Source organism: Henckelia pumila, chromosome 4 (genome assembly GCF_033568475.1).
Source record: "Henckelia pumila isolate YLH828 chromosome 4, ASM3356847v2, whole genome shotgun sequence".
Taxonomy (NCBI): domain Eukaryota; kingdom Viridiplantae; phylum Streptophyta; class Magnoliopsida; order Lamiales; family Gesneriaceae; genus Henckelia; species Henckelia pumila.
The window spans coordinates 192,171,307-192,197,728 of NC_133123.1; the positions used below are offsets into that span (position 1 = coordinate 192,171,307).

Here is a 26,422-nt window from a genome sequence, read left to right on the forward strand (position 1 = left end):
AAGTAGCTCAATTATTTGTGGACTCGGGTAGCTCAGTCAATGTCATCTTTCAAGATGCTTTTGCATAGATGGAGTTGGGAGATTACAAGTTAGATACCTAGGAAATAGCGTTGTTTGGCTTTGCAGGGCACACGGTGTATCCCAAAGGGCAAATTATGTTACCTCTTACGTTAGGGACGGGATAATGTCGACAGACTAGGATGACGGTGTTTACAGTCGTGGAGGCCCCTTCTTCTTATAATGTCAATTTGGGTAGGCCAACCATGAATGCTTTCAAATCCATCGCTTCTACATACCATCAGAAGATAAAGTATCCGGTGGGAAGGCGGGTTGGAGAAGTTACTAGGGATCAACCCTCATCTCAAAAATGTTATATGGAGATAGTCAAGATTGAGGCTAAGCGAACAAGAGTAAGAGGGAAAGAGACTATGTATCGTCCAAGAGGGAAAAAGATAAATTGTATTCAGGCGGAAGAGATACATGCCGTGTTAACAGGTGAACAGGAGGAGGTAGAGCTGAGCCCGGGGCAGCACTAGAGGACTACCCGAATATCTTCCTATATGGATGCACAGTTAAAGATGGCCTTGATTTCTTGCCTAAAGAGGAATGTTGTTGTATTTTCTTGGGGTCCATTACAGCTTACAAGCATATCACCAGCAGTGGAGGAGCACAAGTTGAATGTAGTTTCGGGAGCTCGGGTGGTGAAACAAAAGAAAAGACACTTTGGACCCGAGAAAGACAAGGTAATTGTGGAGCAAGTACAGGCCCTTTTGACGGCAGGGCACATTCGAGAGGTCCAATACCCTACATGGCTCTCCAATGTGGTTCTAGTGTCAAAAGGTCATGGGAAGTAGAGGATGTGTGTTGACTTCAGGGATTTGAATAAGGCGTGTCCTAAAGATTGTTATCTCTTGGCTCGCATTGATCAATTGGTAGATTCTACAGTGGGGTACGAATTACTATGTTTCATGGATGCGTACCAGGGATACCATCTGATACCATTGGCACAGGACGATCAAGAGAAAGTCAGCTTTGTTACGATGGAAGGTACACTAATGTTTTACGGTTATGCCATTCGGTTTAAAAAATGCAGGAGCAACGTACCAACGGTTGATGGATAAAATCTTCAAGGGGCAGGCTGGCCGAAATATTTAAGTATACGTGGATGGCATACTGATATAGTTGAGAACGGAAGGATGCTTCATAGCTGACCTGGAGGTGACATTTTCTAGCCTCCGTAGGTATGGCATGAGATTGAACCCGGCCAAGTGTACTTTCGACATTAAAGGGGGAAAGTTTTTGGGCTATATTGTCACAGAAAGGGGTATTGAAGTTAATCCAGAGAAGGTAAGAGCCATACAAGAGATGGCATTGCCTAAATCTATTAGGGATGTCCAGCGTCTTAGGGGTCGCATAGCAGCCCTGTCTAGATTTATCTCGCGATCGGTGCATCGTAGCTACGATTTTTTCCGAGTGTTGAGGAAAGCGGGAAAATTTGAATGGAATAAACAGTGTGAAAAAGATTTTGCAGAGTTAAAGGATCATTTGGCCGACTTACCCATCTTGGTAAAACCAAGCCCAAGGGAGCGTTTATGTGTATATTTGTCAACCACCAACCATGTCGTTAGCTTGGTCTTGGTCAAACAGGAAGGGACAGACCGACAGCCAGTTTATTATGTTAGTCATGCTCTATTCGGGCCGAAAGCTCAGTACACCAAGGCAGAAAAAGTAGCGCTGGCTCTGATTACCACAGCTCGAAGGCTGATACCCTACTTTCTCTCTCACCCAATCACAGTGTTGATGAATAGTGTTGTTGTTCGAATCATGACACAACCAGATATCTCTGGCAGATTGGTCAAATGGACAATAGAGTTGGAAGAGTATGATATTGATTACCAGCCCCGAACAGCGGTCAAGGCTCAGGCGTCGTCGGATTTTATTGCTGAAATGACCCCGGGTTACGCTAATGAAGTTTGGAAGGTGTATGTGGACGGGGCTTCAATCAAAAAAAGAAGTGGGGTCGAGGCAGTGTTCATCTCTTCCACTGGGGAAAAAATTAAGTTGGCAGTAAAATTAGATTTTCGCGCCTCGAACAATGAAGCGAAATATGAGGCCGTCTTGGTGGGTCTCCGAGCAACTAAAGAAATGGAAGTAGATAGAGTAATTGTATACTCTGATTCACAGTTGGCTACTCAGCAGGTCATGGGGACATACGAGATAAAAATGAAAGGCTGGTAGAATATGCGAGCCATACAAGAACTATCCAGGCATTTCGTAGAATGGAGCATAGTACAAATACCCAGAGCAGAGAATGCAGAGGCGGATGCTCTTGCCAAAATGGCTACATCCTTAACAGTACTATCCGATAGAGAGGTTATCTACTAGATGGATCTCACCACGGGGCACCAGAACCTAGGGACGTCACCCCCGCCCCAAGGATGGATGACTGGTTTGCTGCGATACATGGTGCATGGAGAGCTACCTAATGACCCCTTGACAACATTACAGATGAAGAGATGGGCCTTACGCTTTGTGCTTGTAGACAAGGCTTTATATAAGAGGTCTTTCTCTTGACCTCTACTCCGGTGTTTGGGAGAGGAACAGGCAGAATATGTACTGAAGGAGATACACGAAGGTTGTTGTGGAGGGCACTTTGGAGCAGTATCATTGGTAAGGAAAGCCTTACTGGCGGGATATTGGTGGCCAACCATGTCATCGGATGTTTTCCTCTTAGTTCGGAGGTGTGAGGGATGCCAACGTCATGGGCGTTCCATTAACAACCCAGCAACTGTCTTGAAGCCAATCTTGGCTGCATGCCCATTTGCCAGTGGGGTCTGGACATAGTCGGGATATTTCCTACAGCCCCGGCCTAGAAGAAATTTTTTATTGTTGCAGTGGATTACTTCTCCAAGTGGGTGGAGGCAGAGGCGCTGGACTGAATTACTGAGGAAGATGTGCTTAGGTTCTTGTGGAAAAGCATCGTGTGTTGCTTCGGGGTACCGATGAAATTACTTTTTGATAATGGGCGAAAATTCCAGGGCAATAAATTGCAAGCATGGTGTTCAGAAATGAAAATTGTACAATATTTCACGTCCGTAGCCTACCCTCAGGCCAATGGACAAACGAAAAAGTCACCAAAAGATCTATAGTCCAGGCTTTGAAGGCTCGGTTGTATGGAGTTGGTAAGGATTGGGTGGAAGAAATACCTAGAGTCCTCTGGGCTTACCGCACAACGCCTAGAACGGCCACATGAGAAACTCATTTTAGCATGGTGTATGGGTGGTAGCGCTTAGTCGTGTCGCACCCAAATTACCCAACTCAAATCAGATAAATAAAATATGAAGTAGTGAGAGTAAGGATCGTTTCTACGAGGAAAGTGAAATTTAAGTGTGTTCTTAAAAATACTGAAAATAAATAAAAGAGGGTTTTGAGTTTTGAATTAATTACTAAAAAGTAACAGCGTATAAATTCAAATTTTATCACTAACATGCAAGATTGAAAATTATACTGAAGAAATCAATTAAAAACAAGTCTTGGTATTGGTCGACTACACCCTTGAAGTTATTCACTCGATCATCGATCCTCTATAAATAGTTAATTAACATTTGAATATTCATCATTGAAAACTTAATTCCTATCTCACCTTAATTTTAGTTAATTAGACACAAGCATTCTAAATTAACCCTTGCCAATAAATCAACCCAGATACAAGCGATCAAGATTTAAATATAAGGTAGCATGTAAACTAGTGAGATTAATGAAGCTAAACAACACAAGCACAAGCGGTTGTATTTAATCTAGTCAAGAGATGTTCCTACGAATTAACAAATTCACAAGCGGAAAATTATTAATCGCAGTTGCTTCACAAATTAAAAGATTCAAACAATTACGGATTTGAACTCTAATTTAGCAGTAGATTGTATGAAAAATCATTAGGAATTCCCGCCAACAATCAAACACACGAACATAACAATCAATTACAAACAAATTTTGATACTCAAATAAAAATTACACAATGAAAATCTGAATCTCACAAGATAAATAAAACTTCAAGGGTTTTTATTCCTCAACCAAGTTTTAAATCTTATCCAACAATATTCATGAATTGTCTAGAAAAAATAATGAAATAAAATTAAATCTAAGAAAAAAGAGAAGAAACCTAGCCGCCAAGAGAGTTCTTCAAGCTTTCTGCCGTCCAAAACTGATAAAAAAGATCCTCAAAATCGGAATTAAAAGTCTTAAATATAGACTAGAGTCCTCAAAATAAAAATTTCCTTTTTCTGATTTTTTTTCCCGAACTGCGCCGCTGGCTCGATCCGCTGAAGTTGACGGATCGAGCTAGAATTTCTCTGTCCAAATTTTCCGTAATTTTTCTCTTCTGGCCGCTCGATCCGCTGAAGTTGACGGATCGAGCAAGCTCACTTTTTTTCCAACGCACAACGTTTTTGAAAATTTCATATCTCGAGATCTAGCCATCGGATCGAGCTGAAATTTGGACAGCGACTTCAAAACATCTTGAAATTCATTTTGAACAGTGGAAATCGGATTTGGATCTATATAAAATTAAAAATGATTTTTTTATCATTGCTGCTCCGTAATTCATTCTTGCGCAATATCTTTTCCATCTTTTCCTCTCAAATTCATCTACCTTTTGCTCATTCTCCGTCTTCGCCTAAATCCAAACAAAAACAATAATTAGGAACTATAAAATGAATTAAAGCAATGCAAATTCTCCTAATCATATCAATTTAACCCAAATAACCATAATAAATTATCACCACATCAATGGGTAAGAGGCGGTGTTACCAGCGGAGATTGGCGCATCTTCAGCTCGGGTACAAGGGTATGGCGAAGAGAATGGTGAACGGAGGGCCGCATACGTGGACATTATAGAGGAGTCCCGAGAGAGAGATCTGACTAGGATGGAAGCATATAGAGGACGAATGGCTCGAGCGTACAACAAGCGGGTCAAGATACGGAATTTTCAAGCGGGAGATTGGTGCTGAGGAAAGCTCAACCGGCAGGAGTAGTAGGAAAGCTGGACCCAAAGTGGGAGGGACCATTCAAGATCACCCAGAAGACTACCGCAGGAGCTTATTACTTAGAAGATGACCAGGGTCGTAACTTGAAGCGGCCCTGGAATATTTATCATTTAAAGAAATATTATGCATAAGTTGTAATCTCGTTTATTTTGCATATTTTGTAGCCCTCGGGCAATATTCGTAATGGTGCAATAAGATCGAAATTTTGTTATCTCGGTGATTAATTTTAAGCCTAAGTGAATGAGACCTTAGCACCCATATTGTAGCTCGGTCCTTGACCCTGCTTAAGCCCGAGCCAGACCTCGGCACCTTAATCTAAGCCCAAATGAATGAGGCCTTTGCACCCATATTTTAGCTCAGTCCTTGACCTTGTTTAAGCCCGAGCCAGACCTTGGCACCTTAATCTAAGCCCAAGTGAACGAGGCCTTGGCACACATATTGTAGCTCGGTCCTTGATCCTGCTTAAGCTTGAGCCAGACCTCGGCACCTTAATCTAAGCCCAAGTGAATGAGGCCTTGGCACCCATATTGTAGCTCGGTCCTTGACCCTGCTTAAGCCCGAGCCAGACCTCGGCACCTTAATATAAGCCCAAGTGAATGAGGTCTTGGCACCCATATTGTAGCTCGGTCCTTGACCCTTCTTAAACCCGAGTTCTACCTCGGCACCTAATCCTAAGCCAAGTATATCGAGGCCTTGGCACCAATAATTTGGCTCGGCCCTTGGCCCTGCCTAAGCCCAAGCCACATCTTAGCACCTAACCTCCTTGGGGCATAAAAATAAAGGGAAATGGCATTTCATGCAAAATTAATACATAGAAAGATAACATTCAATATAAAGAGAAAATTAGATGGTTTTGGGGGCACTACGGCCATAACAAGAGAGGGAAATACTGTCATCTCAAGTTACAAAATAAAATTTCCTTGGGGAACCTTAGGCACAGAATTACAATATAAGACCCCTATTCTAAAGGCGAGGTGTTGGCGCCAAAGGTGATGAGATTGGAAGTAGGGTTGATCTCGGCCTCATGATTCGAGATATCTACCCTTGTCACCGCGGCCTCCGCCAAAATGGCCTCGAGTTCTGCTTCGCGAGTCAAGATATCATCAGGGATACCTTGAATGATCATCTGCATGTTAGGGAAATCAGGCAAGGCGTCAGAGGGAAGAACCCCGTCATCTGTCAACTGCTTCTTACAACCTTCAACCCCGATCCTCAAAAACCTGAAAGCTTTGGGACCAAGAATCTCAAGGAAAGAATCAAAGCAGAGGAAGGTTTCTAGCCGCTCCGCCTTTTTCTTTTTGTACGCCTCTAGCTCAGCCTGGGCATCCCGGACTTGAGCTTGGACTTGGGCCATTTCTCTTCTAAGCCCAGCGGCTTCGGCTCGGGCTCGGTCAGATTCAGCCTGTTTGGTAGCCAGAGCGACGGTGTGAATCTCTTGGAATTCGGCCAGCTCTTGCGTTAGAGCCTGACTTGCTCCTGAGCACGCTGGGCTTCAGCCCGGGTCGTTTGGCGCATCACGGCTCCCCGATCCAAACTGTTGTACAGCTGCATCAACCCCTGCACAAGAAATATAGTTTTTTAAGTATACAACCATAGACCAAGGTTAAGCGTGTGAACTTACTCGGACAAGATCATTGCTGCCACCCAGAGTACAGGCCTTCACAAAAAGGGATTTTAAGTGCTCGCGTTCCTCCATGGAGCCCAATGAATGATAATATTGAACCCAAGCTCCAAATTACCAGCCGTGAACACGTTGGCTGAGGTCATGTATTCAAGGGGAATGCGAGGTGGTGAAGGGGTTTCTTGCCCGGGTGATTGAGGGGCATCAGAGTGTCCCTTCCATTTTTTGCGGAGTCTGTCCGGAGGGGACGGAGCTGTTTCGGCCTCCCGCATTGGTTTCCTTTTGCGAGATTGTTCCGAAGCCTCACTAGGGGCAAGGATGGCCCCTGGTTCGGTGGAATTTGGGGTGGGAGAGATTTGAACAGAGGCAATTGTTTCCTTACCGTGCTCCAGGACAGGCTGGCGCGTGGTGGAGCGTGGTTTTGAGCTTGGTTCCTTGGCTAACTGTTGGGAAAGGATGTCTCAGATATTTATGTCGGCTGATCCTGCAAGAATTTATATGAATTACCAAGCTAATATAATCAAATATACATGTCAAGAGGGGAAGTGGGCATACCATCCAGGGCACTCGAGGATGGGGGTTCTTCCATGTCCTCCAATTTCTCAGAGGCACTGGCAGATTGGGCTTGATCTGCGGTACGGGGACTCAACCAGTATTTAAACAATAGATCCTTGTGGAGCAAAGTGGAGTCGTACTCTTTTCCCTCGAGACCGGCTTGAGAACGGAGGTAAAAATAATTTTGTTTATAGGACGTAGGGAGCTCGGGTTGGCGGAGTAGTCCAGGTAGCCAGGGACAGGGACAATTGGGCATTATGGGGACTCGGAGGAAAAAGAAGTGTTCTTTCCAACTCTTGTGAGAAGTAGGAATTTGGCCCAAGATTTTACAGTTGGCTCGGGATCCTATAGTGAATACTGGTAGCGCTTAGTCGTATCGTGCTCAAATTACCCAACTCAACTCAGATAAATAAAATATGTAGTAGCGAGAGTAGGGATCGTTTCCACGAGAAAAGTAAAATTTATTCGTGTTCTTAAAAATACTAAAACTAAATAAATAGGGGATTTTATGTTTTGAAATTAACTACTAAAAATTTAAAACAATTTAAATTCAATTTATCACTAACATGCAAGATTAAGAATATGAAAAATCAGTAAATTAACAAGCCTTGGTATCGGTCGACTACACCCTTGAAGTTATTCACTCGATCATCGACTCTTTAAAAATAATTAACTCTCATTGAATATTCATAATTGGAAATTTAATTCCTATCTCACCTTAATTTTAGTTAATTAGACACAAGCGTTCTAGAATAACCCTTACCAATAAATCAACCAAGATACAAGCGATCAAGATTTAACTCTATGGTAGCATTCAAACTAGTGAGACTGATGAATCTAGACAACACATACACAAGCAAATGTATTTAATCTAGTCATTTATTGTTCCTACGAATCAATAAATTCACAAGCGAAAAATATTAATCATAGTTGCTTCACAAATAATATGGATCAAAAAATTACGGATTTGATTTCTAATTAAGCAGTAGATTATATGAAAAAATTATCAGGTGATCAAGCCAATAATTAAACACACAAGCATATCAATCGATTCCAAACAACTCTTGATACTCAAATAAAAATTAAAAAATGAAAATTCAAATCTCACAAACAAATGAATTCAAGGGCTTGTCTTCCTCAACCAAGAATAAAACTTAGCCACACATACTCATGAAAATCCTAAGAAAATTCCAAAAAAAAGAAGAAATCTGATAAAATTAGGAAGAAAAACCTAGCCGTCAAGAGTTCTTGGTGTCAAAACCCTTCAAGTCTGATTACAAAGTAAGTAAAATTCGGAATAAAAGCCTAATTAAAGACTAGAGTCCTTCAAAAACAAATTTCCTTTTTTAAAATATTTTTTCCGGAAATTGCATCGCGATCGATCGGTAAAAACATACCGATCGAGCGAGCATAACGTTGAGACAAATCTTCATCTTTTATTCTTTTTCCCGCTCGATCGGTGTAAACATGCAGATCGAACGAGCATAACTCTGTATCGCATTCACCACCTCTCTCGCTCTATCGGTAGAAATTACGGATCGATCGAGCGTCATTCTGATCTAATTCTCCAGCAAAATTCTATTTCCTACACAATAAACCCGAGAGCATGTAATGTAGACACGATGAATGAAATACGAACAAAAACTTAATTAAAACAAATGAATGCATGGAAAAAAGATAATAAAATGATATTAAAATATGCAACAAAAACACCACTATCAAATTCCCACATACTTAAACCTTGCTCGCCCTCGAGCAAGTCATGCAAAAACAAAATGCAAACACAACAAAAACACAAGCAGATACGAATCATGAATACCACAACCTCAGAGAAGTTCCAACCAAAAACAACAAACAACATACGAATACTCTTGATTTTCCATAATACACCATCAGTTGAGTGTGAACGTGTATGTGTGTCATGTTATCCCAGCTACATGCAACTTCAAAAGACAGTTTTAAGACTGTTCGCCGACCTATGACACATCAGTGTGAGTATCACCATCAAAAGCCCTCCTCCCAACAATCCTTTAACACAACACAACTCTCTTGAGATATAATTACGCACCGTCGGATTTTGCACCCGACATTTATTAAAGCCCCAATAATTACCCGCAAACTTAGCTATAACTTGATAGGATTAGAATTTCAATCCCCTCGTCTATAGCCCGGATGGAGCTACAATCCCATTAAGTTCGCAAACTTAGCTATTGATTAGTGACTAGAATTTCAATCACTTTCCAAGCCCGGATGGAATTGTTATTTTAAAAAAAATTTCAAAAGTTTAACCCCATTCAATCCGCATACTTATTCAAGAGCAAGAAGATTAGTATTTCAATCTCTTACTCATAACCCGAATGGAGTTAATTTCATTCATTTTTTCATTTTTAAAATTTACAAAAATTATTTTAACAGGTGCGCCCAAGATTGTATATGTCATATCAAAAAGATCATCAAGATTCAAGAACTATGAAGTTTCACAGACACCTATTGTCGTGCAATGGTCCAACAGACATCAACACCATCTAATATATCGCTACAATTCACTGGTTAAACATGTGTGCTTAACATTTTCACTACTCTACCTATGGTTTCTCATATCCAATCAAGAGTAAAAAAATTCACAAAAATTTTCATTTTTCCAACTTCATAACATCATCAGCTATAAATCTCTATCCTACTCATGCTTACAAAACAAATACCAACACAATGACATGAAATGAACATGAGTTAACCACAATGAAACCAAACAATGTGAATGCATAGAAAACAATAATGCAAACATATTAATCTACCCCCCCACCCCACACTTAATCAAATCATTGTCCTCAATGCTCTAACAACAATAAAAACAAAAACCATACAAAGAACAAACGGGAAATGCAATGAAAATGAAAATGCAAAACGAAACTCCCCTGGATCAAGTGTCGGCGTTGTCCTCCTCTTCAACCTCGGGTGGAAGCACCGGAGCGTTGTAGTGAAACTCAAACGGAGGAGGGTTTGGAACGGCATCCGAAAAAGAAGCGGGATCAAAGCCAAGACGTGTATACATGCCCCGAATGATAGAGTCCATGGCCTGAAGATTGGAAGTTGTAGCAGCCATGAAGTAATTCTGATGGTGGGAAATATCAGTGAGCTCTCGGATTGCATCAACATTGGCACGGCGAGACGATGGCGATGGACGTGTGGGAACCTGACTAGAGGAGGCTCGACCACCTAGCAGAAAATGCTTAGCCCGATATGATTTCTTGGCATCAACATCGGCGTTATCAACGGGACGCATCGGCTATAACCACTCGTCATCATCTCGGATTTGAACACCCGCTCGCACGCACAACTCGGAAATTATCGTCGGAAAATAAAGGCCTAACGAAGTAGAATAAATCGATCTCCTGATTTTGCTATGAATAACTCACCCCACATTAATGGGCCAATCCATGTCGATCGCATATAGGAGAAGGGCTCGATCAGTTGTGACATCGCTGGTGTGGTAAATCAGCATCAGTCGCTTTTTTAGAAAGATATACCAATTCGTCGGATCCACCTGCAGAAAAAGCTCTGGAAAGAATTGAAAATTCACAAGATGGTGCCAAGTAGCTCCATCATAACACAACTGAGCTATAACCTCATTAAAATCCGGATCGTACTTGAGGCTCTGATACAGACTATCGTCAACATTGGGGGTCTCAAGAATTCATTAATCATATTTTCATCAAAAGAGACTAGCTTCCCTCGGACAAACGCTTTACCAACCTCCCTCTCGGCCGCGTTAGCGTAAAATTCATGCACGAGCGGAACTATGGCCGCTTTCGGTTGTTGGCCAAATACACGCCCAATTTCGATGCCCAATATCGATTTCAACTCTACCGTCTCGAAAAGTAAGTTCAACTCTTCTTTCGGGGATTGGGGAATGATGGAGTTTAGCCAAGTCATATCGTTCACGAGGCACGTGATTGATGAATCGGCCGGTAATTCGCGCGGAGGAGACAGGAGCTGCGGATTGAGATGACTCAACGGAGGTACGAGAGCGCTTGGCCGGAATAGCGACAGGCGGTGAATTTTGGAATAAAATGGAGATTGCTCTTTGTGGCTGGTGGGTTGCAGAGGGGCGGCCGAGATGAGGTAACGAGAGCCGGAAAAATATGGAATAGAGGACGGCCAAGATTGCTTAAGAACAAGCAGCGTGGCTCTCAGCGAGATTTCTGAGGAAATTGATGGAGGAGGCCCGGTTGACATGGTTCGCTGCTGCACAAAATAGGGGCGGAGAAGGGCGGCGGAATCGACGGCACGCAGCGGAGAGGATGGTGAAGAATGGCGGCCAAGTAACCCTTTATGCCCTGCGATTTAAGAAGAATATGTATGAGAATGAGGAAATTCGAGTTTAGGGGCTAGGGATTTCTGAGAAAAGGGGTAAAGAAAAGTGAGAAAGAAGAGGGAAGAAAACAATTAAATCGCCCCAGATGTGTGCTCGCTCGATCGGTAAAAACTGACCGATCGAGCGAACCAAGTTTTAAGCTTAAGGCAGAAAAAATCTCTCTCGATCGGTAAAAACTGACCGATCGAGCGAGCCAATAAATTTTGTAAAAACAAACGAATATTAAGCAAATTGATCAAAATAAAATAAATAAATAAATAAAATTAAAAATTCAAGAAAACATTTTAAATAAAACTAAATAAACTAGAGGAGGGAAAAGAGCACTGTGTTGCCTCCCAATAAGTGCTAAAGTGACAGTCTATATCTCGATTGTATGCATCTGTTTACGCAATGTCTTTTGGATCCTCGAGTTTAAGGTCATGCACATCCTCCCCTTCGTTCGCTTGGACTCCTTCAAAATAGTGTTTCAATCTTTGTCCATTCACCTTGAATATCTTTGAGGTCTCCAAGCTCTGAATTTCAACTGCACCATGGGAAAAAACATTAGTAATAACAAAAGGACCAATCCATCTGGAACGCAACTTACCTGGGAATAACCTAAGTCGTGAGTGATAGAGAAGGACTTTCTAACCGACTTCAAATTCCCTTCTGGAGATCATCTTGTCATGGAAGGTCTTTGTCTTTTCCTTGTAAATCTTGGAATTGGCATATGCTTCATTGCGGATCTCTTCCAACTCATGCAACTGCAGCTTCCTGTGTTCCCCACTATCATCCATCTGCATATTGAAATTCTTAATAGCCCAATAAGCTCTGTGCTCCAATTCCACTAGCATATGGCATGGTTTCCCAAAAATCAGGCGATATGGTGACATTCCAATCGGCATCTTGTACGCAGTTTTGTAGGCCCAGAGAGCATCATCAAGTCTCAAGCTCCAGTCTTTCTTTGTCGGATTCACTGTTTTCTCTATGATAGATTTGATCTCTCTATTCGAAACTTCATCTTGGCTATTGTATTGCGGATGGTATGCAGTGGAGATCTTGTGAGTGACATGGTACTTTTTCAACAAACTAGCCACAGTTCGATTGCAAAAATGCATTCCTCTATCACTTATAATGGCTCGTGGAACCCCGAACCTAGAGAAAATGTTATGCTTGATAAACTCTGCAACCACTTTGGAATCGTCAGTACGGGTGGCCTTAGTTTCTACCTATTTCGAAACATAGTCCACAACCAGTAATATATAAATAAATTCAAAGAAACTAGGAAACGGCCCCATGAAGTCGATGCCCCACAAATAAAAAATTTTGCAAACTAAAATGGGTTGCTGAGGCATCTCCTTTCGCTGGGATATATTACTTGTCTTTTGACATTGAGCACACGCTTACAAAAAATTTTACAGTTGGCTCGGGATCCTATAGTGAATACTGGTAGCGCTTAGTCGTATCGCGCTCAAATTACCCAACTCAACTCAGATAAATAAAATATGTAGTAGCGAGAGTAGGGATCGTTTCCACGAGAAAAGTAAAATTTATTCGTGTTCTTAAAAATACTAAAACTAAATAAATAGGGGATTTTAAGTTTTGAAATTAACTACTAAAAATTTAAAACAATTTAAATTCAATTTATCACTAACATGCAAGATTAAGAATATGAAAAATCAGTAAATTAACAAGCCTTGGTATCGGTCGACTACACCCTTGAAGTTATTCACTCGATCATCGACTCTTTAAAAATAATTAACTCTCATTGAATATTCATAATTGGAAATTTAATTCCTATCTCACCTTAATTTTAGTTAATTAGACACAAGCGTTCTAGAATAACCCTTACCAATAAATCAACCAAGATACAAGCGATCAAGATTTAACTCTATGGTAGCATTCAAACTAGTGAGACTGATGAATCTAGACAACACATACACAAGCAAATGTATTTAATCTAGTCATTTATTGTTCCTACGAATCAATAAATTCACAAGCGAAAAATATTAATCATAGTTGCTTCACAAATAATATGGATCAAAAAATTACGGATTTGATTTCTAATTAAGCAGTAGATTATATGAAAAAATTATCAGGTGATCAAGCCAATAATTAAACACACAAGCATATCAATCGATTCCAAACAACTCTTGATACTCAAATAAAAATTAAAAAATGAAAATTCAAATCTCACAAACAAATGAATTCAAGGGCTTGTCTTCCTCAACCAAGAATAAAACTTAGCCACACATACTCATGAAAATCCTAAGAAAATTCCAAAAAAAAGAAGAAATCTGATAAAATTAGGAAGAAAAACCTAGCCGTCAAGAGTTCTTGGTGTCAAAACCCTTCAAGTCTGATTACAAAGTAAGTAAAATTCGGAATAAAAGCCTAATTAAAGACTAGAGTCCTTCAAAAACAAATTTCCTTTTTTAAAATATTTTTTCCGGAAATTGCATCGCGATCGATCGGTAAAAACATACCGATCGAGCGAGCATAACGTTGAGACAAATCTTCATCTTTTATTCTTTTTCCCGCTCGATCGGTGTAAACATGCAGATCGAACGAGCATAACTCTGTATCGCATTCACCACCTCTCTCGCTCTATCGGTAGAAATTACGGATCGATCGAGCGTCATTCTGATCTAATTCTCCAGCAAAATTCTATTTCCTACACAATAAACCCGAGAGCATGTAATGTAGACACGATGAATGAAATACGAACAAAAACTTAATTAAAACAAATGAATGCATGGAAAAAAGATAATAAAATGATATTAAAATATGCAACAAAAACACCACTATCAAATTCCCACATACTTAAACCTTGCTCGCCCTCGAGCAAGTCATGCAAAAACAAAATGCAAACACAACAAAAACACAAGCAGATACGAATCATGAATACCACAACCTCAGAGAAGTTCCAACCAAAAACAACAAACAACATACGAATACTCTTGATTTTCCATAATACACCATCAGTTGAGTGTGAACGTGTATGTGTGTCATGTTATCCCAGCTACATGCAACTTCAAAAGACAGTTTTAAGACTGTTCGCCGACCTATGACACATCAGTGTGAGTATCACCATCAAAAGCCCTCCTCCCAACAATCCTTTAACACAACACAACTCTCTTGAGATATAATTACGCACCGTCGGATTTTGCACCCGACATTTATTAAAGCCCCAATAATTACCCGCAAACTTAGCTATAACTTGATAGGATTAGAATTTCAATCCCCTCGTCTATAGCCCGGATGGAGCTACAATCCCATTAAGTTCGCAAACTTAGCTATTGATTAGTGACTAGAATTTCAATCACTTTCCAAGCCCGGATGGAATTGTTATTTTAAAAAAAAATTCAAAAGTTTAACCCCATTCAATCCGCATACTTATTCAAGAGCAAGAAGATTAGTATTTCAATCTCTTAATCATAACCCGAATGGAGTTAATTTCATTCATTTTTTCATTTTTAAAATTTACAAAAATTATTTTAACAGGTGCGCCCAAGATTGTATATGTCATATCAAAAAGATCATCAAGATTCAAGAACTATGAAGTTTCACAGACACCTATTGTCGTGCAATGGTCCAACAGACATCAACATCATCTAATATATCGCTACAATTCACTGGTTAAACATGTGTGCTTAACATTTTCACTACTCTACCTATGGTTTCTCATATCCAATCAAGAGTAAAAAAATTCACAAAAATTTTCATTTTTCCAACTTCATAACATCATCAGCTATAAATCTCTATCCTACTCATGCTTACAAAACAAATACAAACACAATGACATGAAATGAACATGAGTTAACCACAATGAAACCAAACAATGTGAATGCATAGAAAACAATAATGCAAACATATTAATCTACCCCCCCACCCCACACTTAATCAAATCATTGTCCTCAATGCTCTAACAACAATAAAAACAAAAACCATACAAAGAACAAACGGGAAATGCAATGAAAATGAAAATGCAAAACGAAACTCCCCTGGATCAAGTGTCGGCGTTGTCCTCCTCTTCAACCTCGGGTGGAAGCACCGGAGCGTTGTAGTGAAACTCAAACGGAGGAGGGTTTGGAACGGCATCCGAAAAAGAAGCGGGATCAAAGCCAAGACGTGTATACATGCCCCGAATGATAGAGTCCATGGCCTGAAGATTGGAAGTCGTAGCAGCCATGAAGTAATTCTGATGGTGGGAAATATCAGTGAGCTCTCGGATTGCATCAACATTGGCACGGCGAGACGATGGCGATGGACGTGTGGGAACCTGACTAGAGGAGGCTCGACCACCTAGCAGAAAATGCTTAGCCCGATATGATTTCTTGGCATCAACATCGGCGTTATCAACGGGACGCATCGGCTATAACCACTCGTCATCATCTCGGATTTGAACACCCGCTCGCACGCACAACTCGGAAATTATCGTCGGAAAATAAAGGCCTAACGAAGTAGAATAAATCGATCTCCTGATTTTGCTATGAATAACTCACCCCACATTAATGGGCCAATCCATGTCGATCGCATATAGGAGAAGGGCTCGATCAGTTGTGACATCGCTGGTGTGGTAAATCAGCATCAGTCGCTTTTTTAGAAAGATATACCAATTCGTCGGATCCACCTGCAGAAAAAGCTCTGGAAAGAATTGAAAATTCACAAGATGGTGCCAAGTAGCTCCATCATAACACAACTGAGCTATAACCTCATTAAAATCCGGATCGTACTTGAGGCTCTGATACAGACTATCGTCAACATTGGGGGTCTCAAGAAATTCATTAATCATATTTTCATCAAAAGAGACTAGCTTCCCTCGGACAAACGCTTTACCAACCTCCCTCTCGGCCGCGTTAGCGTAAAATTCATGCACGAGCGGAACTATGGCCGCTTTCGGTTGTTGGCCAAATACACGCCCAATTTCGATGCCCAATATCGATTTCAACTCTACCGTCTCGAAAAGTAAGTTCAACTCTTCTTTCGGGGATTGGGGAATGATGGAGTTTAGCCAAGTCATATCGTTCACGAGGCACGTGATTGATGAATCGGCCGGTAATTCGCGCGGAGGAGACAGGAGCTGCGGATTGAGATGACTCAACGGAGGTACGAGAGCGCTTGGCCGGAATAGCGATAGGCGGTGAATTTTGGAATAAAATGGAGATTGCTCTTGGTGGCTGGTGGGTTGCAGAGGGGCGGCCGAGATGAGGTAACGAGAGCCGGAAAAATATGGAATAGAGGACGGCCGAGATTGCTTAAGAACAAGCAGCGTGGCTCTCAGCGAGATTTCTGAGGAAATTGATGGAGGAGGCCCGGTTGACATGGTTCGCTGCTGCACAAAACAGGGGCGGAGAGGGGCGGCGGAATCGACGGCACGCAGCGGAGAGGATGGTGAAGAATGGCGGCCAAGTAACCCTTTATGCCCTGCGATTTAAGAAGAATATGTATGAGAATGAGGAAATTCGAGTTTAGGGGCTAGGGATTTCTGAGAAAAGGGGTAAAGAAAAGTGAGAAAGAAGAGGGAAGAAAACAATTAAATCGCCCCAGATGTGTGCTCGCTCGATCGGTAAAAACTGACCGATCGAGCGAACCAAGTTTTAAGCTTAAGGCAGAAAAAATCTCTCTCGATCGGTAAAAACTGACCGATCGAGCGAGCCAATAAATTTTGTAAAAACAAACGAATATTAAGCAAATTGATCAAAATAAAATAAATAAATAAATAAAATTAAAAATTCAAGAAAACATTTTAAATAAAACTAAATAAACTAGAGGAGGGAAAAGAGCACTGTGTTGCCTCCCAATAAGCGCTAAAGTGACAGTCTATATCTCGATTGTATGCATCTGTTTACGCAATGTCTTTTGGATCCTCGAGTTTAAGGTCATGCACATCCTCCCCTTCGTTCGCTTGGACTCCTTCAAAATAGTGTTTCAATCTTTGTCCATTCACCTTGAATATCTTTGAGGTCTCCAAGCTCTGAATTTCAACTGCACCATGGGAAAAAACATTAGTAATAACAAAAGGACCAATCCATCTGGAATGCAACTTACCTGGGAATAACCTAAGTCGTGAGTGATAGAGAAGGACTTTCTAACCGACTTCAAATTCCCTTCTGGAGATCATCTTGTCATGGAAGGTCTTTGTCTTTTCCTTGTAAATCTTGGAATTGGCATATGCTTCATTGCGGATCTCTTCCAACTCATGCAACTGCAGCTTCCTGTGTTCCCCACTATCATCCATCTGCATATTGAAATTCTTAATAGCCCAATAAGCTCTGTGCTCCAATTCCACTAGCATATGGCATGGTTTCCCAAAAATCAGGCGATATGGTGACATTCCAATCGGCATCTTGTACGCAGTTCTGTAGACCCAGAGAGCATCATCAAGTCTCAAGCTCCAGTCTTTCTTTGTCGGATTCACTGTTTTCTCTATGATAGATTTGATCTCTCTATTCGAAACTTCATCTTGGCTATTGGATTGCGGATGGTATGCAGTGGAGATCTTGTGAGTGACATGGTACTTTTTCAACAAACTAGCCACAGTTCGGTTGCAAAAATGCATTCCTCTATCACTTATAATGGCTCGTGGAACCCCGAACCTAGAGAAAATGTTATGCTTGATAAACTCTGCAACCACTTTGGAATCGTCAGTACGGGTGGCCTTAGTTTCTACCTATTTCGAAACATAGTCCACAACCAGTAATATATAAATAAATCCAAAAAAACTAGGAAACGGCCCCATGAAGTCGATGCCCCACACATAAAAAATTTTGCAAACTAAAATGGGTTGCTGAGGCATCTCCTTTCGCTGGGATATATTACTTGTCTTTTGACATTGAGCACACGCTTACAGAAAAAGTAAGCGTCTCGAAATATGGATGGCCAAAAAAATCCACAGTCTAACACCTTCCTTGTTGTTCTTTTTGCACCAAATGACAGCCAAAAGCGTACAAATGACAAAACGTGAGGATAGGGATTACCTCGCCTTCAGATATGCATCTTCTTATAACTTGGTCAGCGCAATGTTTCCACGGGTAAGGGGCATCCCACACGTAGTACTTAGCATCAATTCTAATTTTATCTTTTTGTGCCTTGGAAAAACCTGAGGGAAACCCATTAGTAACTAAATAATTGACTATATGTGCGTACCAGGGTAATGCGGTGTTTGCTGAAAATAATTGCTCGTCAGGAAATTATTCTTGCAAACACAGCTCCTCGTCAATGTGAACCAGGCGGCTCAAGTGATCAGCCACTCTATTCTCTGTTCCTCTCTTATCCTTGATTTCCACATCAAATTTTCTTAGGAGCAATATCCATCTTATTAGCCTTGGCTTGGCCTCCTTCTTCACCATTAGAAACCGAAGAGCTGCATGATTAGAATAAACAATAACTTTAGGAGCAAGTAAATAAGATCTGAATTTTTCTAAAGCAAAAACTACAGCTAAAAGCTCCTTCTCAGTGGTGGAATAATTCCGTTGGGCATCGTTCAGAATGCGCGAGGCGTAGTAGATGGCATGCAATGCTTTCCCAACTCTTTGTCCCAATACCGCTCCTACCGTGTAGTCGCTGGCATCACACATGATTTCATACGGTTTGCTCCAGTCAGGTGGTTGGATGATAGGTGCCGAAGTAAATGAGTCTTTGAGTTTGTCAAAAGAAGTTTTGCACGATTCATCAAACTCAAAAGAGAAATCTTTCTGCAACAGCTTGCACATGGGGGATGCGATCTTGGCGAAGTCCTGAATATATCTCCTATAAAAACCTGCATAGCCAAGAAAAGAGCGCACTTCCCGCACACAAGTGGGATAAGGTAAAGACTGAATGATATCAATTTTTGCTTTATCTACCTCAATTCCCTTAGACGAGACGACATGGCTTAAAACGATACCTTGACCAACCATAAAATGACATTTTTCATAATTTAAGACTAGATTGGTTTCGACACATCGTTTAAGGAAAAGAGTAAGATTAGACAAGCCAAACGTATCACCATAGACGGTAAAATTGTCCATGAAGACCTTTAATATGTGCTCAATAAAGTCAGAGAAAATACTAACCATACACCGTTGGAATGTGGCTGATGCGTTGTAGAGTCCAAAGGGCATACGCCGATAAGCAAAGGTGTCAAATAGGCAAGTGAATGTTGTCTTCTCCTGATCCTCTGGTGCAATTGCGATCTGAAAATATCCAAAATATTCATCAAGAAAATAATAGTAAGAATGACAAGCCAATTTTTCAATCATTTGATCAATAAAAGGCAAAGGGAAATGTTCCTTTCGGGTTCCAGCATTCAATTTCCTATAGTCTATACAAACCCTCCACCCATTTTGAATACGGGTGGGAACCAATTCATCATCATTGTTCTTCACCACGGTAATTACGGTTTTCTTGGGAACCCCTTGGACAGGGCTAACCCACTGGCTGTCAGAAATTGGATAATCACTCCACTTCAAGGAGTTTGAGAATTTCGGCCTTCACCACCTCCATCATAGGTGGGTTCAATTTCCTTTACGGCTGAAGCGAGGGGCTTGCTCCTTCTTCCATCAGAATCTTATGCATGCATGTAGAAGGGCTGATTCCCTTGATATCCGCAATGGTCCATCCTATAGAAGTCTTGTGTTCCCTTAAAACCTTGACGAGTTGCTCCTCTTGTTTGACTTCCAAACTGCTAGAGATGATAACTGGAAATGTTTTTCCTTCTCCAAGTAAAACATATTTGAGATGTTTGGGCAACGTTTTTAGCTCAATGATTGGTGCCTGCAAAACAGAGGGAAGACGCCGAGTATTAGGTACTGGTAAAGAGATATATTAAATATTACCTAATTGAGGTAGCTTAGGGGCACAGTTTAGAATTGTCACAATCTCTTTCACTTCTTCATTGAAACAAATTCCCTCATTGTGCATTTGAATGAGTGCTATAATAGCCACCTCTAGCTCATATTTCCCTGCAATCTCAAAACACTCTTGTGCCAAGTAATCCACAATGCCAACAGAATATACACAATCATCACTATTAGGAAATTTCATGGCATCATAAATATTAAATTTAACGACCTCACCACAAATTCCATAGTAAGTGTGCCACTGTGAACATCAATTTTTGTCATCGACGTTTTCAAAAATGGTTTGCCTAACAGAATTGGACTATTGTGATCACCATTTTCCATGCCGAGTACATAAAAATCAGCATGAAACACCAAATTATTTACTTGCACCAACACATCCTCTACTACTCCCCTAGGGTATACATTAGACCTATCAGCCAATTGTATGACAATTCCAGTTTTATTCAAAGGATCAAGCTTCAAGGATGCATAAATAGAATATGGCATGACATTTATTGATGCTCCTAGATCTAACATGGTTTTTTCTAGTATAACATTCCATATGGTACATGGGATAGAGAATATACCTGGATTCTTGCATTTTGCAGACAATTTCCTTTGGATCACAGCAGATACATTTTCTCCCAGCTCTATCTTCTGACACCCTTTCAACGTCTGCTTCCTTTTTGCAGAGCACAATTCCTTCAAAAACTTCGCATTGCGAGGTACCTGCTTAATAGCATCTAGCAATGGAATGTTTACCTCACATCTACAAAAAGTGTCGTAGAGTTCCTTAGTCCCTTCATATTTCCTAGATTCCTTAAGTGCTAAGGGAAAAGGAGCTATGGGTTTATACTCAAAAAGAGAAGGGAACTTACTTTTTTGCGCTTCTCCCTGAGTTGCTTCTTTATCATCCAGCTTCAGCTTTTCATTCTGTTCCTTCTTGGATGAAACATCTATTACCTTCTCCTTGACCTTTAACTCCTTCCAATTTCGTAGAGTGATTGCACTTGCATTCTCTCTTGGTTTCGGAATTTTTTGAGATGGTAAAGTGTTGGAATGTTGTGCTTCCAACTTCTTGATTGCAGTGGCGAGCTGTCCCATCTGGGCATTCAAGTTTTGGATACTTGCTCGGGTTTTCTGTTGGAAATTCAGAGTATTAGTTGCAAGATCCTTAACTATATATTCTAGAAACTCACCTGGTGCTGGAATTTGAGGACGCTGCTGTTGTGGAGGATACGGTGGCCCGTAGGCTTGATTATGCGGTTGTACCTGAGGTCCCGGTTGATTCTCCATAGGGTTTCCGTATCTAAGATTAGGATGATCTTTCCAAATTGGATTGTATGTTTTGGAAGAAGGATCATACTTCCGCTGGAGTGGTCCAGGAAATCCGTCAGTAGCATTCACCTGTTTGACCGACTCCTCTTGAAGTGTGGGACACATGTCAGTTGCATGTCCCACAGCAGCGCAAATTCCACATGCCGTTTCAGTCTGTCCATTTCCTACAGTCATTTGATGCACAAGAGACGTTAGTTCAATCAATTTTTGCTCAAGGGAAGAAACATTTACCTCATTATTCTTTTTGGGTGCATGATCACTTCTGTTGGTGCCAAATTGCTGAGAATTGGCAGTCATATTCTCTATCAAGTTCCTTGCCTCTCGTGGAGTTTTGTCCACAAAAACTCCTCCACTGGCTGCATCTACCATGCTCTTGTCATGAGGTAACAAACCATCATAGCAATATTGAATTAAAAGGTTCTCACTTATCTGATGTTGCGGCAGCTAGCACACAGCTTTTTGAACCGCTCTCAGTATTCATGAAGTGAATCTCCCATATATTGTTGATGTCGTATATCTCCTTCCTGACATTCGCTGCTCTAGAAGCTGGGAAATATTTCTCCAGAAAGATTCTCTTCATTTCAGTCCAGGTTGTGATGGATCCAGGTGGTAAATAGTACAGCCAATCCTTTGCAGCATTCTTCAAAGAAAAAGGAAAAGCTCTCAGTTGGATATGCTCCTCTGTTACTCCATGGGGTTTCATACTCGTGCATACCACATGGAATTCCATCAAGTACTTGTGAGGATCCTCACCCGCAAGACCATGAAAAGAAGGCAATAAGTGAATTATTCCGGATTTTAACTCAAATGTAGCATTAGCTTCTAGAGTAGGAAAAATAATGCATAAAGGCTGCTGATTTAGATCAGGAGTGCCCAGTTGTCTCAGGCTCAGATTTGCGTTGGCAGTCATCTCTTCTTCGAGATTTTCAGTTTGATCTTTGTTCTCTTCTAGTCTCCTTCGAGCTTCTCTTCGTTGTCGGTGAAAAGTTTTATCAATCTCAGGATCGTAGGGAAATTTTTCTTCTGAAGATTCTCCTGCAGACATGAACGACTAGATAAGTACTAGAATAAAAGAAACGAAACAGAATAAGCTATAACAAATTAACTAGAACACAATAAATTAAACACCGTTCCCCGGCAACGACGCCAAAATTTGGTAGCTCTTAGTCGTATCGCACCCAAATTACCCAACTCAACTCAGATAAATAAAATATATATTAGCGAGAGTAGGGATCGTTCCCACAAAGAAAGTGAAATTTATTCGTGTTCTTAAAAATACTAAAAATAAATAAATAGGGGATTTTTTTTTCACAAAAGCCTCCTCTTGTGGCAGTGGGGGTTAGGCGGACCTCTACCCTTTATTAATAAAAAAGGAAACCAAGAGAGGGGGAATAAACCAAAACCTCTCAAAATTACAAGAGCACCAACGAAGTTTATCAACACATATATAAATTCGAAATTCAAGAAAATAAAAATGAAGAATTAATTCTAATATACGGCAGAGCAGTTCTATCTAAGCGACATATTCCTTTGAGGCGTCCTGTGATGTCCTGCGGATGTAGTATAGTCGCGCCCTTCACCAGTCCCATGTTTGCCAATTCATCCGCCGCCGCATTTGCTTCTCGATAAACATGAGACTTCCGAACCACTTGAGATTGTAAAATTCCCTGAATTTGAGTCTGAGTGCTGGAAAAATCCCAGCACGCAATATCCACATCAATGATGGATAAGGCCACCATGGAATCCACTTCAAGCCACAAAGGAAACAAATCATAAAGCAAACAAAGCTTCAGCCCCTTGAGAATAGCAAAAAGCTCAGCTCTAGTATTGGTCCCAATTCCAATAGATTCATGAAACGCGAGGATTGTTCTGCCTGCATGATCTTTGATAATACCACCAATCCCCGATTGACCTCCACCTTTCGAACACCCATCCGTGTTTAATTTAAAATAACCAACTGGTGGACGCACCCATCGAATTACTCGTATGTAAGAATGACAAGTAATTCGGTCATGCAGCCCCATCATAGAAGCAACTTCCACATACCCAACCCAATGAATCGGATGCAAAACACCTGCACGGCTAAGAGAAATAATAAACTCCTAAACAAGCACAATAATCCTAGCCGAAAGGATGTGCACACCCTTGTGTTTGTGGTCATTCCTAGCTTTCTAGAGGAACCAAATAATCATAAAAGGAAACAACTCTCTTATATGCCCATTTCGTCTCCACTCTTCCTCCACTTTCCAGCTGGAGAAATTATAAAAATTCTGCACTCCAAAGCATGACGCAAAGAACTGCCAGACATATACAAAAGTTGTGCTCGAAAAGAACAAGTGATCAAAAGACTCCCGAGTTTGGCAGCACTGACACTTTGAAGCTAAAGAAATACCCCTATCTTGGAGAATATCATCCACAAGAAGTCATTTATAAAACCAATGCCAACAGAAAATAGATATTGATGGTCTAAAAAGTTTTAACCAGCAACCTGTTAACCACCCTACCACAGCACGTCTGTGCCTAACAAATTCCCATGTAGATTTTAGCGTGAACATCCCATTTTTCAAAGGTTTCCAGATCGCAACATCCTCAGAGAACTGATGGATTGGGAATTCCATTATACCGAAGGAAACATCTTGAGGAACCACAAGTAGAAGCCGATCTAAATTCCAATGACGATCAATCATAAACCAGCTAACCCTTCTTGCCAAGGACCCTTGAATAGGAGATAACGCTGAAAGAGGACAATTCGGAATCCAAGAATCGAACGAAAAACTTATGTTGTTCCCATCACCAATACGCCAACCAATTTGCGGTTCAGCACGATTCCTGATCTTCATCAATCTGCGCCAAGTAGGCGACGTGATCTGCACAAGTTTCACCTCTGCAGGAAAAGATGTTCGGCAATAGGGCATATTGAGAAAACTACTCCAAAGCGATTCCACCGTTCTAAATCTAACCCAGATTTTAATAGAAAAAGATGTAATCATATCTTTCAGACGGTGGATCCCCAGACCCCCTTCAGAAATTGGATGACATATCTGTTCCCAAGAAATCCAATGAATAGTTGACTTCCCTGTTTCGAACCCCATAAAAATTTAGCACATAACATTTCGAATTGATGCAGGACTATTCCCGGGGGTTGTAAAACCTAAAATAAATAAATAGGCATAGCGCATAATACACTTTTGATCAACACAAGCCTACTGCTATATCCCATCCCTGTAACTTTTTGCTGGCATTTACAACAATATGATTAAAGTAAGAAGACTTCTTGTGCCCCAAATATAACGGAGCACCCAAATAACGAACTGGAAGTGCACCTTCCCCAAAACAAGTAATACTATATAATCTGCTCTTCTTCTCCTCCGAGCATGTATTAGCTGTAATGATAATGTTTTTTGCATTACTAATAAGTTGTCCCGAACACTGTTCATACTGGTAAAGGAATTCTCGAATACTACGGATACCTGGGACCGAACCATTAGAGAACAGAATAAGATCATCTGCAAAGGCCAAATGCGACAAACAAAAAGGCCTCCCAGTGCGAAAGAGAAGACTCTTTTTCCTAGCAAAAAGATTATCAAGACCCCGAGACAAATACTCTGCCGCTATAATAAACAACAAGGGCAAAAGTGGATCCCCTTGTCGAAGACCTATGTTCGAAGAAAAAAACCCAGACATAGAGCCATTAATGTTAACAGAGAACCAACAATTATTCACACACTTCATAATCATCTGACAGATCTCCTCAGTGAACCCAAAGGCCCGAAACATTTTAAGCAAGAAATCTCATTGCACTCGATCATAAGACTTAGCCATATCAAGTTTTATAATAATGTTTCCTCCTCTAACAGGATAAATAAGATGCTGAACCATCTCTTGAGCCAGAAGAATATTTTCAGAAATTAACCGGCCTGCAACAAAACCGCTCTGCAAAGGAGAAATAATCTTATGCATAATTCGACTCAACCGAACAGTGATAAGTTTTGTGAAAATTTTGTTGATCACATTACACAGGCTAATCGATCTGAATTCAGTCCACCTTTGAGCATTTTCATTTTTGGGGAGCAAGATAATTGTTGTTGCCGTGAAACTCCTAGGAAGCGGAGATCCAGCCCAAAACTCACGAAAAGCATCCATAACGTCCATTCTAATAATCTCCCAACATCTACGAAAAAAACCGGCATAAAAGCCATCCGGACCTGCAGCACTATCTTCATTCAGAGAACAGACACAGTTAAAAACCTCCTCATCCAAGATAGGAGCTCCCAGCATATGATTATCCACTTCATCTATTAAAGCCGATATTAGATCAAAATCAGCCATATTAAAAGCAGTAGGTTCTCCAGTTAACAATTCCTCAAAAAACTGAGCTCCAGAAATCGAGATTTGCTCAGGAGATTCGATAGCAACCCCATCCTCCCAAATCCTGAATATTATTTCTGTTACGCCTCCGATTAACCATATTGTGAAAAATTTGTGTTTTTCTCCCCATCCACAATCCACTTGGTCGACCCTTTTTGCTTCCAGAACGCTTCTTCCATAGCTAGACAGAGTGATAAATTGGCTTTAGCTAGAGACAATTCCACCCTATTACCTTCCGAATGATCCAATTCAAAATTAACTTCTGCTTGGGCAGCCACCAAATCCATAGACTTAACTTTATCATGAATGTTGCAAAAAA

At 40.9% G+C, this 26,422-nt stretch overlaps 1 protein-coding gene and 1 long non-coding RNA gene across 2 annotated transcripts; one reads left to right on the forward strand and one right to left on the reverse strand.

Moving 5' to 3' along the window:
• Window positions 1–200: 200 nt before the first annotated feature.
• Window positions 201–2,238, forward strand: LOC140862496 (uncharacterized). The gene is made up of 4 exons (XM_073265526.1): window positions 201–509; window positions 603–850; window positions 937–1,047; window positions 1,242–2,238. Exons 1-4 carry the CDS (start codon window positions 201–203, stop codon window positions 2,236–2,238), a joined length of 1,665 nt encoding a protein of 554 aa, XP_073121627.1.
• A 3,732-nt stretch (window positions 2,239–5,970) lies between these two features.
• LOC140867764 (uncharacterized) lies at window positions 5,971–7,366 on the reverse strand. Its single transcript, XR_012145261.1, has 3 exons — window positions 7,219–7,366; window positions 6,664–7,147; window positions 5,971–6,599 (listed from the first exon to the last, which is right to left on the reverse strand). It is a non-coding gene; the product is annotated as an uncharacterized lncRNA (long non-coding RNA).
• Window positions 7,367–26,422: the final 19,056 nt, after the last annotated feature.

Bases quoted from the DNA above. Each gene is read 5' to 3' on its own strand.
- LOC140862496 (XM_073265526.1), top strand. From the start codon at position 201: ATGACGGTGTTTACAGTCGTGGAGGCCCCTTCTTCTTATAATGTCAAT. The intron at 510-602 runs GTAGAGCTGAGC...TCTTGCCTAAAG, and splicing joins TAACAGGTGAACAGGAGGAG to AGGAATGTTGTTGTATTTTC. The intron at 1,048-1,241 runs GTACACTAATGT...TAGCCTCCGTAG, and splicing joins CAGCTTTGTTACGATGGAAG to GTATGGCATGAGATTGAACC.